At 46.2% G+C, this 20,947-nt stretch overlaps 1 protein-coding gene across 3 annotated transcripts; it reads left to right on the top strand.

Moving 5' to 3' along the window:
* Positions 1 to 3,000: 3,000 nt before the first annotated feature.
* Positions 3,001 to 10,695, top strand: OSR2 (odd-skipped related transciption factor 2). Of its 3 annotated transcripts, none has more exons than XM_059672127.1 (4): positions 3,001 to 3,428; positions 7,393 to 8,156; positions 9,256 to 9,355; positions 10,116 to 10,695. In XM_059672127.1, exons 2-4 carry the CDS (start codon positions 7,501 to 7,503, stop codon positions 10,296 to 10,298), a joined length of 939 nt encoding a protein of 312 aa, XP_059528110.1. In that variant the 5' UTR covers positions 3,001 to 3,428; positions 7,393 to 7,500; the 3' UTR covers positions 10,299 to 10,695. The 3 variants fall into 3 exon arrangements, with proteins under 3 accessions (XP_059528110.1, XP_059528112.1, XP_059528111.1); XM_059672129.1 differs by having other exon boundaries at positions 3,003 to 3,428; positions 10,198 to 10,695; XM_059672128.1 differs by lacking the exon at positions 3,001 to 3,428 and adding an exon at positions 6,149 to 6,172.
* The last annotated feature ends 10,252 nt before the right edge of the window (positions 10,696 to 20,947 follow it).

Genomic DNA, 20,947 nt, shown 5'->3' with positions numbered 1-20,947 from the left:
GGGGAAAGGGTGGCGAGCCCTCGGAGGTAATGGCAGCTGGGATCCCTTTGGAAAGAATGGGTTCCCGTCATCTGTGTCTTAAAGATTTTAGGACGCCCGCAGCTCGCGGTCCGAGTGGGAAGACTTGGCGTCGGTCCGACACCTGCTCGCCGTTGCACTGGCAGAGCCTCCTGGGTGGGCCGGGGGGGGGGGGCGGTGGAGGGGGGAGGAGGAAGGGGAAAGGGGAAGGGACCTGCGCTCGGGCCCCCTCCTCCTCCTCCAACTCCTCCGCGCTTCCTCTCGCTGGCCTTCATCCCGTCCTCCAGGGGCGTAAACTTTCTCGGCGATCGGGTTTGGGCAGCATCCAGGAGCGCGCCCCTCGTCAGTCTGTTAGCCATTTCCCTGGGAGCGTCCTTGGTGTCAAACGCCTAGAGCCGCCAGGGCAAGAGAAGAGGGAGTCGGCGCGAATGTCAGAGTGAACTGGCCGCGCAGCTCCGCGGGGCGCAGGGGGAATGGGGCGGCTGCGCGGAGCCGCAGCCCCCGAGCGCCGCTGGGCCGCCGTGGGCTCCGGGACGCCCCTCTGCTCACACCCGGACCCCACAGCTCGCTGGGCCCCGTGGCCAATCTTCCGCGCCAGGAGGTGTCGCCCGCAGAGCCCGGCAAGTGAGGCGGTTCCTGGGTGGGCCCCCACCACGTGTGCGCCCTAGAGGCCGGTGTGGACCTTCGGGCTCGCGGGGCTGCGCGTGGAGGAACTCCGGGGCCTGCCGCGGGTGGGCGCGGAGGGGACTCCCGGGAGCCTGGTGCGCTGTGCGGCACCGGGCTCAGCCTCGGGCTCGCCCTCGACGTGGGTCGCGCACCTGCCGACGGAGTTGGCCGGGCCTGGAGGCTGCAGGAACACGCAGCTTCCCGCACAGCCCGGAACTCGCCGGCTCCTCCCTACCTTTCAAGCAACCGCAGCGCTCGGGGCCAGCGTGGCCCAGACTCCATTGTGGGACGTCGGAGGCGCGGGTGGGCGAGGTAAACGCATTTAGGGAAAAGCCGAGGCTCAGGAGGTTTGCAGAAAGAGGGCGCAGCTCATGGGTGGTTGTAAAATCTGTCTACTTTGCGGGGAGAAGCAGGCGGTTTCGCACCACACACACACATACATACACACACACACACACACACACACACACACACACACACACACGTAGGAAGGTGTGAAGTCCGCCCCTGGGGAATTGCCACCACTTTAGTGAAAAGGAAATGCAACGCGTAGGAACACTCTTCAGGTCACCACCCCTGGCGTGCGTGTCCTGGGGGTCTGAAAGAAGAGAAAGTTCCCTCCAACTCTTCCAAATTGAGAAAAGCTGCGGAAAGAATGAGGCGGTTAGAGAGAGGGGACCACAGGCATCCCGGTAGCTGGAGCTCAGGACGGAGCACTAAAATGAAAGCACCCCTATAGAAGCCACCAGGGAAAACGTTTAAAAAAAATAAAAATAAATCCTGAGCTCTTAGACGTTCTACTGCTTTCATGCTGTTTGTCAAATCTCCTTCGCAGCAGTTCAACACTGAAGGATATTAAACACCCAGGTCTGCCTTCCGAGCTCACTTTTTAACCTTTGCGAATTGGAAATTGGAAAGGAGAAAAGATCTGCTCTCCCTGAATTATGTTTTACCCCAAAGGAACGAAAAATTCTATCCACCTCGGCATAAATGACATAGAATTGTATCTTCATAAACTAACATCTCATAGCTTCTACCTGCCCGTCCCCCCACCCCCATCACTAGTTCACCTTTTGACAGTGTTTCGTCTTATATTTTTGTCCACTTCCTTGCACGATTGAGATTATTTTAATTGCTCTCTGAGGTGGCACATCCAAAACCACTTTTTTGGCGGAACACTTGAATTGTACAGCCTGTTGGCTGGAAGATCTTTGCCCCCAAAACGAGGGCTTGCCAGGGGGGCTGAGGCAGATCCCCTCCCCCGGCAAAGAGCTGGAAGAAGGACGGTTTGCTCAGGGTTGCTCAGCCAGATCTCAGCTGCAAAGAGGCTGCTTCAAGTGAGTGTGTGTGACTCGGTCACCCCACTTCCAGAGGAGCTGAAGGGCTTTCTGCAGTTCCTCTCTCCCAGGACCAAACCTGTAGAAGAACCTGAAAAATGTATCACTACACTTCAAACTCGATGAAGGTTCCTGGCGACTAAACAATGAGCTCTACTTTTATTATTTTATTTTTATGTTTTGGCTGGGAATGAAGATGTACATGTTTTGAGACGCTAAAATAGTATGTTCCTAAATTTTGTAAATGATCGTTCCTCACCCAATTCCAGGCGGATTCTTTATTTACCAATGCGTTGCAGAAGCCCACCTCTTTAAGTCGCTTCACTGCTTAGGAAACGTATACAGGCTGATGAAAGCTTAGATATTGGAAGACGTGTCTTCTGGGATATTCCACCATATGCCTTTCCAGCCATTAAGAAATTAGCCATTGTCACCTCAAAAGCTAACTGTTTAGACAACAGGTGAAAGCAGACAACACATGTAGTCAAAATTGACCCAAGAATATGTACAACACTGGTGTTTTAAATTGGGGGGGAGGGCGCTATATGCTGAAGAATACAATCTAGAACTGATTGACTCTACCCTACGAAGAAGCCGGTTATGTTAAACGTGCTAAGATGTGGACGTGAACTCGGCGAGAGTTCCAAGTAAAACTACAACATGTCCTTCCGTTCCCCTGTGGGGTCTTCCAGAGGCAGAAGGCCAGTTGCTCAGATTGTAACACTGTAAGGAAAAGTGGCAGAGAGAAGGAAAGGGGTGGGCGTTGTGTTTGTGTGTCGGTTTTGAACTGAGTCACCTTCGGCTCTCGCTGGGAAACCTCGGGCAAACCTGTACCTTTAAGACTCAGTTGCTATCCAAACACAAGTAAACAGAGTGGACCATTCGCGGGCGCCGGGCGCGGAGGCGGAGCCTGGGAGCGGTGGGCCCCGCGCGGCGGCGGGACGCCCGCCGGGAGGGGAGGCGGGGCCGCTACTAAAGCCCCGGACTCGCGGCCGCGAACAGCCTAGGGAGGGACGCGGGCGGGGACGGAGCTCGGCGCACTCGCTGCCGGAGGGTGATGGCCCTGCGAGGGGGCAGACTCCGACTCCATCCGGAGTCCGCCAGAGGCTCGCGGAGGCGCGGGGTTCCGGGCGAGCGCTGAGCGCCGGCTCCGAGCGCTGCGGGTCTTTACGCATTCCACGTCCACAGACTCCGACGAAGGCGAGGATCCACTCTCGTTGTTTTTTTTTTTTTTTTTTTTTTTTTTTTTGGCGGCTCGTAATGCTCCAGAGAATGTTCGCGGCTGCCGGGACTCCGTGCGGAAAGAGACGTTTGCCCGGCGTGGACCCAATGACCTTTTCAAGCTGTGCGCCTCGCTGCCTGGAGCGGGTCTGAGCGGCGCGGCGCCGGCGGACCTTTCCGCGGGAGGTGAGTGTCCGCCCTGGGAAGGGACTGCAGGCTCCCTGAGAAAGGAAGGGTGCAGGGGGCGCCGATTCTCGGCCCGGCGGTACACGAGTTCAGAAATTGTGAGAAGGGATCCTGTGGATGCGATCCTGGGCATTGTTTCTCACTTGTCTGATCCCAGGCGCGTCATTCCCAGAGAACACCCATGGACACACACTTGTATGTACAGTTTTTAGTTTTGTTGTGCAACATTTAATCCAAGCATTCATCGGGTGTTCTTATAAAAGCTGATCAGCATACCCTGAGATAAAAAACCCCGTTGCTCCCGGGTGCCCTAGGATTCCACCTCCACCCGTCCCAGGGCAGCCGCCGCGGCGCAGCGCGGACGGGCCGGGACGCACAGCGCCCGCCTAGCTCACGCGTTTCAAAAGGGAAGTCATAGTTCAACCCTAGGTAACTCTCCAACCTTGTGTTGTTGGCCTTTTTGATTATCCTCTCACCCTCCAGTTCTGGAGGAGGGGGCGGGAGGCAAATTCCCCCGAGTCTGAAACGCTTGGATCCTCAAGAAATAGCAGCACCAGAAGGAGTTGCGGTTGTAGAAAGGAGGAGGGAGAAAAGGGTGTTTGTGGAGGGAGCGCTGGATCCGTCTCCCTACCTGTTAGCAGAGAACAAAAGAGGGCTGGCGTTTCCCGGAGCGAGACGCCTCAGACAGCTCGTTCCTCTGCAAAACAAACTGCAGTCCCGAGCAGATCAAGAAAATTACTCACGCAGGGGGAGCGAGGGAGCAGAGAGAAACAGAACCCTTATGCGGAAGGCATCTTAATTTAATTAACTCCTTGGGAAGGCAGAGGCGCTGCACAGGGGCAGGGACTTCGCTGGCGGTTGTTTTTTTTTTTTTCCTCAGTTCACCTGATCCAGTCTGGCCATTTTTATTTCACTTTTTCAAAATGACCTCCTTAGATCCACTTGGACTGTAGCCTCTCTGATTTATGTGAAAATCCCATTGTGGCATTGGGGCTGAAATTCAGCGAGCCCATCGATCTATCCGTCAGTCCTCTCAGACACCCACGCACAGGTTTTAGCAGATGACCCCTGACTGTATATTATTTTTAGATAATTCAGTGTAACAACAGTTACCTAAAAGCGAGACTCCTTATCCAATTACCACATCACATACCCCTTTCTTCTCCAGTGCTTTGAAAGCCTCACCGAACTGAAATTAGTATGTACACATCTCACTTGTTGACAGCCAGTGGGCTAAATTTTACAAAACTTCTGTACATGCCTGGAAATTCCTGTGAAGAAGAGTGATGAAAGAAAACCAGCCCCAGCTCCACTGAAATACTTCTGTATTTTCATTGGTTTAAATTTCTTTCCTTGCAAAATTAAAAGTAACCAATGGTCCCAAAGGGCCTGGTGGAGAAATGACAGCAAACGATAACTGTTATTGCTTGAGACAGAGTATGGGAACTCCGTGCTCAACTCCAGACAAAACGAAAGTACTGTAGCTCTCTGTAGATCGACTTAAATTTTTTTTTTGACATATATTTCCAGCAACTCGGCGGGAGAGTGGAAATCTGAACTCCCTAATTATTTATGGCAAAAATGTGAGGTGGATATTTAGGGTTGTCCTGTTTGTAGAAGGGGTTCAGACCTCACCCATGATCTGCTCCTCTGTGAAGAAACCATTTGTCCTGCAAATTAAAATGAACACAGACTGTGAAATAGCACTTGTGTACCCCCATGAAGCTGAATGACAATGGAATCTGTAATTTTTGTGTTACGAACCATTAGGGGGAAAAAAGGGAAGGAAGATGGCATTCAACTTTATGCTGGCAGGACATGTAACCTTTATGGCAGAGTTCACTTTGTGTATTTGGAATCGAAACCACAAGTTGTGGTAGTCCTGCAACTGGCAACACACACACACACACACACACACACACACACACACACACACACAGAGAGAGAGACATAGAACATGGTGGGAGTTGTGCTTGCCTCCTGTATTTATTTCTAAGAAATCTGGGAATACACCCAAATAATAATTTTGGTTTCCTCTCTATCCGGGAGGCTGCTTTTTAACACTAGTGGGGGGGGGGGGGGAAGACTATTTTGAATCTCTTCTTGGCCCTCATTATGCAAGAAGAAGGAAATAAAGGTGCAATTTATTTTAATGGAAGAGGAAATAATCAGATAGGTTAGCAGGGATGTGAGGAGAGTCCTTTTTCTAATCTCTCTAGGAGAGGTCTGGAGGGGTTGCCACTGAACAAAACTGAATCGTGATTTGTGGTGGGAAAGTTTGTTCCGAAAGGAGGTTTACGGTTTCGGTTGAATGGTCTGACTGAGACCCTCTGACTGTTACACACCTCTCATTAACTCCAGGCCTGAACTCCCAGACCGCATACCACCAGGCAGAAGCGGCTCATTAATAAATCCCTGTCTCTGAGCCTTTCCAAGCAGAGGAGGAGGGAGTGAAGGTGTGGGCCTGGTGGAGGCAGCCAGACCGCCTTGCCAGAGCGCTGTGTCATTAGCGCGGCCCCCTACGTCCGCCCTCAGAGCCACTGGCAACACCACACACGAGAGAAGAAAACTCAGGGGCAGAAGTGGGTGGGTGGAGAGGGGAGGCTAAACAAACTCTCCCACCTTTCTGCTGGTTTCAACAGCCAGGCGGAAAGGGGGATGGCTCAGCCGGGCCGCCAGCTCCTCTCCAGGGACAGCTTGTAGCAATGGAGTCCCGCACCTGGAGAGCCGCCCTCGGAGACAAGGTGCGGTTCCGAGGAGCCGGCAGAACCCGGTGCTATGAAGGGGTTGGCGGTGGGAGACGGTAGGCCCACCCTGAATGCACGCGAGGATCCGAAAGCAGACCTCCGTGTTGCCATTGGGGGCGCAGGGAGAGCAGAATGTGCGCGCCCTGCCTGGGCCCAGGCCGCAGACCTCGGCCCCGCGTCCAGGTGGCAGGAGCACCGAGCACGCGTCTCCAGGGGCAGAAACAAGCTTCCTCCAGGCCGCCAGGACCTCACTGAACCCGCCGCTGCGCCCCCCCTGCGGCTCCTTCCCCTTCCCTCCCCAGGGAGCCCGCTCTCCACCCTTTACTCCCGAGGTCTCCTGGGGTAGGAGCCGCTCCCGGGACCAGGTCGGGAAGCCGCTCGAGCCTCCCTGGGGCTTGGCGCTCCACCCGGGAGAAGGGTTTCGGGCCTCAGGGACGTTCTCTGACCTCCCCCACCTTCTCCCCGGGAGCCGAACCATCTGGAAGGGATCTTGGTGGGGGGTGGGAGTGGAAGGCCCCTGGGAAGGAGGAGGCGATTCCTGGTGGAACCCGGCCCCGGAGGTGTCACTTTTCTTTCCTGCGGCCCGTCACCGCTGATGAATGGGACGGAGGCAGAGGAAGGAAAAAGAAAACCTCCGAGGTCAGCGCGGGGCGAAGCGGGCCTCTCCGAGGGCTCGAGGGCCCGGGAGCACGAAGCACCCCCAGCTGCGCTCCCGGCACCCGGGCCACTGGGCCCGGCCAAGTGCGGGGCGCACCGGGAGGAGCCGCCGCGCGGGGCTGGGCCGGGTGGGACCCCCAGCCCGTCCTTCTCGGGCAGCTCCCAGGCGACAGGGGCTGAGCCGGGGCCTGCGTGGTGTTGGCATCAGGGTTGTCGGGGTTGACTGAGCTTCGCTCGACAGGGTGAGGTGGGCGGGCTGGACCCGGCGCTGCCTCTGCTGGAGCGCCCCTGCCCCCTTCCTTCTCCCGGACCTGAGTCTCCAGCTCCATCCCTGCAGGAGCCCGACCTTCCTGTGGGTCCCCAGCTCACAGGGGACCTTTCCTGGCCCGCCTGACGCCCTGGCCAGGCGCAAGGGTTCCCTCACCACCTCTTCGGGGCGCGGGAGGAGGGTGGGGAGGACTTAGAAGGAAGGTGTGGTAACTCGCGCCTGCGCCAAAGTTCAGACCGAGCTGGTTTGGATAACAATCACGACTCTGCCTCTCTCTCCCTGTCATTTTCAGGGTGTCTCTGCTGTCGTCTCTCTGGGTTTTCACGGGAGCCCCACACCGACGCGCCTCTGAGTCCTGGAAGAAAGGGGCGGCTCCCTGCGCCCCCCGGAAGCCCGGAAAATGGGGAGCAAGGCCCTGCCGGCGCCCATCCCTCTCCACCCGTCGCTGCAGCTCACCAACTACTCCTTCCTGCAGGCCGTGAACACCTTCCCCGCCGCCGTGGACCACCTGCAGGGCCTGTACGGGCTCAGCGCCGTGCAGACCATGCACATGAACCACTGGGCGCTGGGGTACCCCAACGTGCACGAGATCACCCGCTCCACCCTCACGGAGATGGCGGCGGCGCAGGGCCTCATGGACGCGCGCTTCCCCTTCCAGGCTCTGCCCTTCACCACTCACCTCTTCCACCCCAAGCAGGGAGCCATCGCCCACGTCCTCCCAGCCCTGCACAAGGACCGGCCCCGCTTTGACTTTGCCAACTTGGCCGTGGCCGCCACGCAAGAGGACCCCCCGAAGATGGGCGAGCTGACCAAGCTGAGCCCGGGGCTGGGCAGCCCCATCTCGGGCCTCAGTAAATTGACTCCGGACAGAAAGCCCTCCCGGGGGAGGCTGCCCTCGAAAACGAAAAAAGAGTTTATCTGCAAGTTTTGCGGCAGACACTTTACCAAATCCTACAACTTGCTCATCCACGAGAGGACCCACACGGACGAGAGGCCGTACACGTGTGACATCTGCCACAAGGCCTTCCGGCGGCAGGACCACCTGCGGGATCACAGGTGAGAAGGAGCCGGAGGTTGGCCGCGGGAGGTGCGGCGAGGTCGCCCTAAATACCAGAGCCTCAGAGGCACCCCGAGTGCCACGGAAAGCCCCGCTCAACTAGCCTGGATCCCAAAAGGCCCCAGCGACCCGCCAGTAGTTACCTTTTCCCCTCACCGGCCATTGCTGCGTTCTAGTTCGGGATGCACGCGGGAGGTCCTGTTTTCATGCTTTGGCAGCTAAAACCGGGTGGGTTGGTTTTGGTTGCTGTGATCGGTTTCTCAGTTTCCTCCAGGTCGCCCTTGGGGTGGGGGTAGCAGGTAAAGCCTGGGGACCCCAAATCCCACAATGGCAGCCTGGAGACCATTTCTGGATGTCTACTCTGGGCCACCCCCAACTGGGTTCCCTCCCTTCCCTATCCCCTACCCCCACGCCAGCGTGCTCTCCAGAGCCTAACGCCCGGACCTTCTACCTTTTACATTTATTTGCGGAGGTCGGTCTTGAGATCCCAGAATTTTAGGCACAGTTACACCCCCCACCCCCACCCCCGCCCCGCCCTCAGGAGCTTAAACTCTGCATTAATCAACGGCAATTGAAGAAATACTAGAAACGTAAATGTTTTCATCCGGTAAAAACTTCCCAGGAGTGGGGGTGGGGTATCTCTCTTGGGACTCCACTAGCTGTTTGTTACCCAAGGTAGGACTTGAGTGCCGATCCTCCGTGGCTGGTCGGGGATTCGCTAAAGTCAGTCCCCACCCCTCCCACCCCAACTCCCCCTCGCTTTCCATCTTGATTTGGCCCGTTTAAATCCCTGGCGAAATCCTAGAGGCCCAGAAGGACTCTCTCGGCAGGATTTCGAGCTCCAGAATACGCCAGAGAGGGCGATCAAGTGTAGATAAAACCGACGTCCAGTGAATGTTGGGAAGAGTCTGTTAGTTGAGGTTAACCATAAACAGAATTACACGGGGGGGGGGGGGGGGGAAATACAATCTAAAAACATACATAATGGGGATCCTGTTTCTTTTGTCCTTTCATGACACTCGAGTTCAGTAATTGTCAAAAGAGTCTCCTCACTGTGGTGGGAAAGCCATTTCAATGAAACCTTATATTGATTTTCAGGTATATTCATTCCAAAGAAAAGCCCTTCAAGTGTCAGGAGTGTGGGAAAGGATTTTGTCAGTCTAGAACTCTAGCCGTTCACAAAACTTTACACATGCAGGTAAGTTTGTTTTCTTGTTAAAAGCAAAACAAAAACAGTGACTGGTTCCGTTTTATCATGTTTGCTCGGCAAAAGGTGTTCAGTGGCAGAGTCTTCCTCTCAAAAGACTCTATTTAGATTATTTTTTCTAGGTGGGAAAAGCAATACTCCGTTTTTTTTATACATAAAATTAATCCTATTTAACATAAAACAGTGTTATGTTTTCTTAAAGAACAGGCCACTCTATTCTACATCCTAATTTTAGAATTATTATTATTATTATTATTTTTATCCCATCTGCCCTGCATGTAAGGCTTTCGTGTTTGGGAGGAAATAAAGGTAATTTTGATAATGGAGTCATGGTGAAATCCCATATGCTCTCTCTTTCCCAGGGGCCTCATAATTTGTAGTGTTCAGAACATGGAGGAATAGTTTAATTTTCCAGCAAAGAGGAGACTTATTACCCGGGAGAATGTCGTTCCTTAAGAGAGGATTAGAGTTTTTCCTTCCCCCTTTTCCTGCCCGTGACATGGTGATGAAATGTAAAGAGCTGGCAATCACAAAGCCCACCGCGGTGGCCAGCAGACCCGTTATCAGTGCAATCGGCCCCGCTGTGTGCCTGCGCGTGTGTGTTAGTGATTGGAGGATTAGGGGCAGGGATTTGTGCCCTCTTTTGTTGCCGTGCGTGCGTGTGTTATGTGATACCAATGAGACAACTATTGAGAAGGGTGCGGTGGTGGTGTGAAGGATTAATCCCTTTGCTTGCTTCACATCTGAACAGGAATCTCCACACAAATGCCCCACATGTGGAAGAACCTTTAATCAGAGAAGTAATCTGAAAACTCACCTTCTCACCCATACAGACATCAAGCCCTACAGCTGCGAGCAGTGCGGCAAAGTGTTCAGGCGAAACTGTGATCTGCGGCGGCACAGCCTGACTCACACCCCGCGGCAGGACTTCTAGAGAAGCCCAGGATCTGTCCCCGTGCCCCCCTGCTCCCCTCTCCCCAGACACCCCTCCACACCTCCCACCCGGGGTTCCACGCCCCCCCCCCCCAGCAACCCTTCACTGACCCCAGCTCTGCCCTTGCTGCAGCCGCACCTGCAGCTCCAGGGAGTTAACTGAGCTTCTGGAGGACTGAGAACTGTAGACAGCCACACACGTACATCCCTTCACAAAGAGCATATGCGAGTTCCTTGTAGATATGCACAGCTCATTTTAGAGCTCTGTACATAATGTCGTGGGTCTTGTTGTTCTGTTTGTTTTTGTATCTTGTTGGATGCACCTGGATATGGAAAATGGAAGCCAAATTTATCTTTAAAGACTGTATTTTCAAAATAAAACTTTTTTCTTGTTTCAACTCTCCTGCAAAGGGTCTTGCTACTTAGCCTCTGTTTTTCCTCTGTGCTCTGCAAGAGTGGGCTGCCTCTAAAATAGCCAGTAGCGAAGGGTGTATTCCCCCCCTAGGCTTTAAAAACAAGACCTGCAGTTCTCTTACTGGAACTTCAGCTCTTCCCTTTTTGTATTGTGGCATTTTGGAGTTGGACAGCTGTGCTCTCCTTTTGTATTATTCCTTCAGATAAAAGCAACCTAGTTATTAATAAGCTGCAAGTCCAATGATTGCCCCACTTAAAGGCACAAGGTGGGAAGAAGCAGAAGAAAAAAGAAAAAGGGAACTGCTCACCATTTCATTTCTTTAAAGTCCTTGACCTAGTGTCAAAGTTTATGATGGGCAACTTCTCTTGCCATTAGACTTTGAACACTGTGATTTAGCACTATAGACAGACTTTACCCTGCCTTCAGGGGAGAGGTCTAAGACCTGCAGAACACGGGGGTGGGGGGGTGGGTAAGGGGGGAAGACTACAACCTTCAGAAGATGGAGGAGGAGAGGAGAAGCGAGAGGCCACTTGGCTGTGTTTGCACACAATGTTTCTTTCCAAGGGTAGAGAACTTTTCTTCCAGAAGTTTTGGATTTCTCTGCAAAGCAAACTGAGTTAGGCCACCAGCAGGGTTTCTGTCACTAGTTGGCCTTTTGTCCCTGGGAAAGTGCCAGAAGTACAGGTGACTCTGTGCATAGAACTCATGGCAAATCTGTAATCACCTTCTGAGGCATTTCAACTTTTCCCAAATGGCTTCTGGGGAATATGACACTGATAGAATGACAACCCTGTGCAGGATTTGGGAGGAGGACTTTGGCTGCAGGTAAACAGTAGTACGATGCGGAGTCTGGAAGGAATAATCACTGAACTTAAAGGGGGAACATCAGAGGAACCTGTAACCCAACAGCCCAGTAGGGTCTCACAAACTTTAATACTGAACAGCAGCGTGAATTAGATATTTTCAGAGGTTTTTTTTCCCCCACATTTGTACATTTGTGTGGAATGGCATGTTTTATGTTCAGAGTGATACTAGGCAACGTGCCCTCTATTTGCACCTTATAATCCTCCAGAAAGGCAGGTAGGGATTTGAGGACTAGATTCAAAATTTCTCACCAGTGCCTTGTTCAATAGGACTGACAAGGAGTTTTCAAAATTGTTCTGACTCACTGCTTCCTCTGTTCTCAGGGGAGCTAGCTGGAAGTCACTTCTGCTTCTCATGAGAGATACCTCTCTTCAACAAAGTGTCCACCCACCAGCCTGTGTGTCTATTACCCGCACAAATGCATTTCCCAGCATGGGATGGGCCTAAAGGCTTCCCTGAGGAGAGAGGACAAGGACGGGTGCATATGTGTGTGGTATTCAGAGGAATGAGACTGTTTGTTTTCTTTCATTTGTATAGAATTAACTCAGTGACCTCCCTATCCCTACTCTCTCAAGATCCTGCCCACTTTGGCACAGAAGATTTGAATGCTTTGGTCAGGGTTACACATGGACTGTCCCTAAAGCTTTCCTAATCCTGCAGGCTTTTCCCATGTGGTCAGTTTCACAGCCCCACCCACCTCGACTGACTACAAGCCTCAACAGTTCCATTGCACAGGCTTCAGTCACATTATCAAAGAATGACTCTTGCTCACCATCAAGCTCAGGAGTAGTCTTGAAGTCCCTGTCACAGGGATCTGGAGGTAGGTATAACCAGAAAACGATCCCTCTTCATTTGTCTTTGTTGAAAAAATGGGAATCAGAAGTGAATGAGGAAAATCAGAGAAGAAAGTGGAGAAAGCATTTCCCCTTTCGATCTATACATTACTTCACAATTTAAGGCTAATTTATCTATGCAGTCATTAATTTAACAAATGCTTATTATGTACTTTTCATTTGCCAAGCCCTGTGCTTGGTTCCAACGATTTTCATGATCAGTTTCTGCCTTTCCATATCTGGTGGAACATTTTAGAATAATTTAAAAATCTCTAATAGGACTTAGTTTTATAGCTACCCTCAACCTACACTCTTCAGGATCTCAGGTGAACTTTAGAACAGTGGGTTCCTCTTCAAATTCTGAGTGTTGTTTCTTCTTTAGGATGTCCAAGTGTGCAGGAAGTGAATCTTACATGAGACAAACTTATGAGACATCATAGAGAAAACGATACATCTTATCTTATGAAATTGGCCTGCTGCGCTTTTTTTTTTTTTTGGTGGTTTTGGGTTTTTTTGGTGAGTTTTTTTGCATAGAGAAGAGTCATTCTCTGAATTTTAAGATTAGCCTGTGTTTTCCTTACAGCCTCTATCATAGTCAACTCATGAATTAATACTCCTGGCCAGAAACCAGAGTGAGAAATATCACAAGTCACAACCACAGTGTGGAAGACCTTTATGAGCACTGTACTGAGCTATGATTTTAATCTCATTTTACAATCTATGTGCGGGGGCGGGGGCGGGGGGTTAAAAATAATTTCTAAATATGAATTACGTTGTAAAGTAATTGTTACTCTAAAGTTACCAATGTGTGTTAAGTCCACTTATTGGTGCTAATATTTACATAGAGGTCATTGTGGCCTCGCGCTTTATAATGTAGTCATTAAGATTACTGTGCTGCCCAGGCACATCCTCTTTTACATTAGAAGGCCTTTCCAAAATTTGACTCTAGGACAACTAAATATTTAAAACGTAAACAAATCTCAAATCTCAGATCATAAGTAGGCCCAAATACAACTACTGATGAAATCAGAGGCAGTTAATGCGAGTCTCTTCTACTGTTCATTTGTCAGATGTTAGCATAGGCATTTAGATTTCTTCCCTTAAGTCATGTTCAATCAAGTACCCTTGCCCCAAATTTGATTCTGGAAGGGTCCGTCTACCCCTGGAAGGCACTTGGGAAACATTAGTTCTTTACTATTGTCAACATGATAGACGAGATGCATTTGGATTAAACACAGTGTAGAAACTTCAGCAAATTTTAATATGAAAGGGTATTACCATGGCATGATGGTTGCCTTTCTTATTACCAAAGTAATTTTATTATTATTATAATAAAGAAATTTAAAAAAATAAAGCCTTGTAAAAGAAATTTGAAGCCTTGCCCTATAGTGCAAGCAGGAATGGCTTTGTATTTTGGAGGATTATTTGTGTTCATCTTTATTTGTATGTTATATTGAGACCATCTTTCCCAATTTTTCCTTCTGAAATGTAACTTGCCACTGATAAGCACCTCTGCCGACAGCAATGAGCAATACAGGGAGTGGAGATTCAGAATGATTCAGCTTTGATGACCTGAGATAGTTCATGTTTATTCCTGCTCCCTTTCTTTATTGCTTTTTGGTCCTGCCCTCCCCCCTCCCCCCTCCCCACCTAACATAAATTACATTAGTATCTAAGCAAGTAACTTTTTTCTTGAAACTATTCAAGGCAAAAACTGATAGTGAAAAACGGTAACACAAATATACCACAAGAAGAAAAATTTTAAGGTCAATTATAATGCTCTATCTCTTAGGATGCTTCCTACCTACAAGAAACAGAAAAACAGACTAAAAGTGGCTTAAACAATAGGGAATTTATTTTCTTCCGTTAAAAAAAAAGTCTCAAGGTAGGGTTCAGGGATGTGTAGTTAATTGGAGTGACAGGATCATCCAACGCCCAGTTCTTCTTACTTTTCTCTTCTGTATCTTTTGTGCGTAATTGCTCCCTTCATGGACAGAAGATGGCTGCAAAAGCTCCAACCATCAGCTCTAGTACTTCATTCTCACACACATTCCATAGGCAGAAAAGGGGGTTATCTCTTTCTTGTTTCACTTTTTGAGAACTAAGAATCTCCTCCATAAGTCCAACCTGTCTACTTGCTCTCATATATTATTGGGAAAATTAATTCACTTGCCCCTTCCTCAGCCAGTCACTGACATGGAATTATAACCATGATTGACTAAGACTAAAATTCACCTTTTATGCATGGAAATGGAGGCAGTCTTCCTAGGAGCCCTTGGCTGCCTGAAAACACCTGAGTTCTGCAAGGAAGAAAGCAGAACTGATTGTTATTAATATTACACAGATGTTAAAAATGAGGATTCCATGAATAACCTTATGTTAGGACTAGAGGCCTGGTGCATGAGATTCATGCACAGGTAGGGTCCTAGGTGTGGCTGGTGATCAGGGCCAATCAGGGCCTTCCGACTGCCAGCTGGGGCCTCCCTTCCCCAGCTGCCTGCTGCCAACAGGGACATCCCTTCGTTCTGTGCCGCCCCCTGGTGGTCAGCGCACATCATAGCGAGCAATAGAACTCCCGGTCGAACTCCCGTGGGGACACTTTGACTCTTAGTCTTTTATATAGATAGATATGCTTATATTACTACGAGAGGCCTGGTGCATGAAATTTGTGCACAGGTAGGGTCGCTAGGCCTGGCCAGCTGGTCGCCTGCCATTTTCTGCACCGCCCCCTGGTGGTCAGTGCACATCATAATGAGTAATCGAACGCCTGTTCTCCCGGTTGAACTCCCAAGGGAACAATTTGCATATTAGCCATATATATATATATGAAGGATACTCAATGGCATATACAATATTATCCAAACTAATTAAATAAAACCTCTAAACAAAAAAACTAAGCATATACAAAGACTAGCAGAAAATATACCAAAATATTAATAGCAGCTATTCATGAATAACAAAAAATTTTCTTCTCCTTTTCTTATTTTCAACTCTTCCACAATGACCATGTGTTACTTTTATAAAGAAAACAAAGTAAAAACAACACACAAAAACCAACATTATTCTAAAATCCAAGATAAAAACTTTAATTTCCTCAATATTTTTGGTTTTTCATCTTGCTTTATTGCCTCTGACCAGTCTTGTCTCTTTTCATGCACACCCACACATACTTCTTCTAAACCATCCCTTTAATTTAGTTACACCTTACTTTCTAGTTTCCTTTTATTTTTTCCTTGATTTCTATTCAAATCTCCTTTTCCTATCTTTTCTCTTCTCTAGGTTTCTGTGTCCTGATACTTTTCCTCCCTGTTAAGAGCTTCAATAAGTCTAGCTCATGTTTCTCCAGGGGAGATCATTAGAAGTATCCAGGGTACTTATTTCTGAGTCCTCCCTAATCCAGTGGGTGAATGGGATTTCTGGTGATAAAGACTCAGAACTCTGTGTTTTAAACAAACACTTCAGGTAGTTCTTATGTGTATTAGAAACTGAGAACTTTTGCATTAGCCTTTGACACCGTCATCCCCTTTATCTTATCCATCAGTCATTTACTATGTACCTACCATAATAAACATAAAACAAATCTCAGCCTACTTTTCTTTACTTATTTACCCACTGTCCTTGGAGTTGTCAAGTCTTCTTCTGCCTTGGTTCTCACTACTCTTCCCTTTTCTCCCCATCTACTTTTTTTTTTTTTTAATCGTTGTTGTCCTTAAATTCCTTTTTTTCTCCTCACAATAATAAACATCTTTGGCTTTGATAATTTTTTTGTTTTATTTGTTATCTTAGTCCACTCAATAATTTAAAGAGGCAGAAGAAGAAAGAGAATGTAATAATTGATTAATATGAGGAAATCACAGAGAGGTAAAAACAATTTTCTTTTCAATTTATAAATTGAAATATCATCACCAAATGACTTGTTACTTCAGCTTCTATATGAAGAACATTAATTTGCTATGAGTAATGCTTTATGTATTGAGGTGTAGGTGCATGTTTATTTTAAGATCAGAGCTAAGTGACATTTTTTATTATTATTTATATTATTATTACACAAAAATTTCAGAGCAGGAGGCCATTTTGTGATGGAAAGAGCCATGGACAAGAAGTCAGAAGGTGAATTTAATTTTATTTAAGCTCTAGAATTGTTTACAAATAAGACACTTACCCTCTCTGGGACTCAGTTTTTCATCTGTAAAATGAGAATTTGCACTACATAATAAGCAAGGCCTTCTCTAGCTGGAAGATTGGTGGTTCTCATTGAGGTAACTATTGTTGATAACGGCTAGAAAATACCAAGAAATCATATCACTTTCCTCCCATAAAGAATTTTAACTCAGTAAAATTAAAAGTGGGTTTACAAATTAATCTCTATTTGCATACTGTCATATCATGTTTTCCTGAAACTGTTGATATTTTAGATTCTCTTTAGAAGACTATTGATTGGTAGTTATGTTTTTAAACTGGAAAGTAAATGTATTTCCTTATTATTTTCCAGATGATAACAATCATGCTGATTGTAAGAAATTCAAACAATATAAAACTGTATAAAGTAAAAGTCTTTTCTTTTTCCCTTACCCACTAATGATCCTCTTAATTTTATTTCCCAGAGGTAGCCACTCTTAATATTTTGGGTATATCTTTCTAAACATTTTTCTGGGAACATGCAAATGTAAGTGTACACTTAGAAACATGCACACACAAATAGGCTCATACTCTAATAGTCCTTTGCAACTTGCTTCCCCCTCTCCTTAACAATAAAACAATATAAATTGGGTCTATTGCTACTTTTTCATACCAGTATAAATAGATCTTCCCCTAAGGTAATGGGGGGAAAAAAACCTAAGAAATTTTAAGTTTGAGGATCCATTATTTTCATTAGAATTAATCATAAAGAAAAAACACATACATTGTAATTAATGGTAACATCGCAATAGCTAATAAATGAATTTTAATGAAAGAAAAATATTTGCAAAAGGTAAAATTTGGGTAACTATCGAGTTGTTCTATTCATGTAACATTTTATTTTCTTGATCCACTCTTTAGTTTTGAAACAAACAATTATAAATTTGAAAGGAAAAATAAATTTCAATTTTAAAGATATTAAAAAGAATGAAACATGAAATTAAAAAGTCATTCTGAAATGATGTACAAAAATGCCATCTCTTTAACTGACAACCTGTAGTTCCCTACCTTCATGATGGCAGCTCAGAAAGTGCCTCAGGGCTCTGAAGATTCTTCAAGGTGTGTCATATTATGGTTCACATCAATGCACATGATATACCTCCCTGGCAAGAACTGAAAGATACAGTTCTTAAATCCCCTGGTGACCCATTATCCATGGATCATTGACAAGCTAGAATGTGAGCTCCTGTCTTTTTACCAAGGTAAACTTCCCAGTAAAACTGTAGTGTTCGTGTACTACGTCTTTTATCTAAACAAGAAAATTCGTCTAGGAAAAAGAAACTTCATCAAGTAGACAATACAAATACCCTCCCATTTTTATTATATTTTAATATTTATTGAATGAGGAAATATCTATTGAAGTATAGTAGCTATTTAATTGCAGAGACTAGACTGAGGAACTTTTTCCCAGAGCCTACCTTTCCAAATAGATCATTTGAAATTCAAGCTAAGTGAATTACACAAGATCCAGAATTTGGAACAGCAAGTTAAACTAATAGATATTTTGCCTATTTAAGGACAGCATTAAAACAGTAGTACCATTGGTGTGATTGGCCAGAATTTAACATTTCTCATTGTTTTGCTGTGGTTCTCTATCCTAAGAATGATTTCACTTGTGAACTGGGTCATAGTCACAAATTCTCAGAGAGACGAATTCACAGGCCTCTGCAATATTTGCCATGTGGCACTGTGTTTTGCAACATCACAGAGTGACAGTGCTGTGTCGTAAATATCATAATGTGATGACAGGACATGGCCATGTTTTTTATGTGGTTCTGATCCAGATACATCTGAAAGATCCTTATTTCACGAGAATCTTCTTGATTTCTATAAGGATTCAGCCCCATTTCTATCTATTTAGAGATAGAAAAGGTTAGAAATGGAAAGATGATGTTCTAGTCAACTTGATTAACACTTTCTTTCCTTCCCAGGTCAAAAGCAAAAAAGAAAAAAAGGAAATAACTTGATCAACTATCTCCATAGAAATAGAGGCAAAGGGTCAGATATTGTGGCCTAGACTCGTGAAGATATATATATATCCTTTCGACCCAGCAATTCCACTAGAGAAACTCAAGCACATCTGCAGAAAATGACATGGGCAAGAACACTGTCTGAAATATTGCTCAGAGTAGAAAACAACTCAAAAGAACATAAATATCCACTAACAGGAGAATGGATAAATAAATCATGGCTAGTCACAAAATGGAATATCATGTAGTAATTAAAATGGGTTAGTAGTACTTGTATCAGCATAGATTAATCTCAAGCACATCGTGTGTAAAAAAAAAAAGGCAGGTTGCAGAATGTTAAGTAGATATAATTCATGTGAAGTTTAAAGACATAATACATTACTTGTATAAATACAATAAAAGTATAAAGTGTTCTTAAAATAATAAACACCAAATTCTAGATAGTAATTACCTTTGGGGAGAAGGAAGGGGAAAAAATAAGGACTGGTGCACATTGAAAGGGACATCAACTGTATTTATGATACTTTATTTCTTTTAAAAAATATGAAACAACTATAGAAATTGTTAAGACTGGACAAAACTGAGTGGTGTGTGTAGGGGTGTTTATTATGTCTCCATACTTTCTATATACTTGAAACTTTTTATAATAAACTTTTTTTTTTTTAAAGAATGATTTTAGAGCTGAGAGGGACTTTAGAAACCTTCTAATACTGGATATTTAATGGGCAGCTACTCAGTGATGCTAGAGACACATTGGTGTGCCAGAGAGGCAAGGCCTCTACAACCCTGGAAGCTTACATTCTATTGGAAAGAGGCCAAATTAAAAAACAAACAAACATGTATACATACAAAAACAGATATAATAAGGACCACACAAGGGACTTCATTCCAGAAAATTGAGGTGCAGAAAAGTTAAGTGACTTTCTCAAGGTGCAAACCAATTCTAGAAACTTGCCTTCCCTCCCTGCCTTCCCACAAGTCTATTTTCCCCTGGTCACTCCCTAGCTTAATGTTATTCCAGTTGTTGATGGTGTTAGGCACAAACACAATGACGGTGCCTTAGCTGTTTTGTAGCCATTTTCAATTTAAGATACAAGGCAAAAGGTACATATGCATCAAACACTAAAACTTAATCAAATAAGCTTTAAATTATCAGAATATTTTGAACATGACATTAAATTCACACAACTTTCTTATTAGGTAGGTCAGCATTGTCTTCATTTCATGGATAAAGAAAGAGATGAATGGGGGAATAGTAATGGGATGAAGTAAGTTGCCCAAGGCTCTGTAGGACATAAGAGTGAAAGGTCTGGATCAGAAGCCCTAACTCTGGCTGATCTAGTGCAAAATCTTGAGTACTTTTCTTTCTGATCTCACCTTTCAGGTCAATGTGCCTCACTTGCATACCCTCCTGTAAAGCAATGCTACTCTTTTGAAAATGGTAAGAAAAGGGCCCATAACACTAATATCTTGTTAGACAAATTGAGTATTTTTTTCACATTCAAAGTTGGAAATTCACTGGTAAAAATGTTTGAAATAGGCCTTTGTGTCCACGTAAGTGTGCCAAACCCTTCTCTCCAGATGGTCTCAAAGAATTTTCAAGGAAATAATTTTCCAGGCTGCAACTATTCTCTTCAGATCTTTGAAGACAGACTTCAGGTGAGCTTTTATCTGCTGTTGGCAAGTACAGGGAGCAGAAGAACAGAATAATTATAGTGACCTAATCTACCTCGATGGTGTTATCACATCCATTCTACCCATAAAATTCTAGCATTCATAAAGTTTCTATTCAAGTACTTGTCTTCATTTCTGCCTACTAAAATAATTGTTTTACTATCATGATAGCCAAAGGTAATTGTTTCAGCTTCTTTTTCCTGTGCTCATCTAAAAAAATTGTCACTTACAGAAATGAAGCTCTTATGGGAAAAAATTATCCTGAGCAGAATTTAAGTATTCAGCATCAGAATGTAGTATAGTCTGACACTATTGCTACCCAGGAGTCTACCAGCAAACTTTACCCCTGTGCACTATATACTTCCCTGCAAAGCTGATTATAGGTTTATGTGGTAAATGCTCAATATTGACTGGTACAGGAACTCTCCAGAATTACTCATTATCTTCATTTTCCAATGAGTTCTTTCTTCCCCTGGTTGATGTGTGAAGCTAGGCTTCTAAGGACTTCTTCGGTGTACTTATTAAGAACATCTGTAAAGAGCATCAGAATGAAGTGTTGAATTTCACCCATTTGGATTTCATTAAAGTGTCTATAGTTGTCAAGCATTTAGAAAGTCAGGACACTAAGAGTTTGGGGTTTGACCCAAAGGAAATTGGTCCTCATTTTAAGGCTAAACAGGAGGGATAACCGAGCCAAAGTTTTTTAGGGAGATTT

The sequence above is a fragment of the Myotis daubentonii genome, chromosome 17 (assembly GCF_963259705.1).
Source record: "Myotis daubentonii chromosome 17, mMyoDau2.1, whole genome shotgun sequence".
In the NCBI taxonomy this organism is placed as follows: Eukaryota; Metazoa; Chordata; class Mammalia; order Chiroptera; family Vespertilionidae; genus Myotis; species Myotis daubentonii.
The sequence above is the reverse complement of the archived record's forward strand: the minus strand, read 5'-3'. Positions and strand labels throughout refer to the sequence as shown.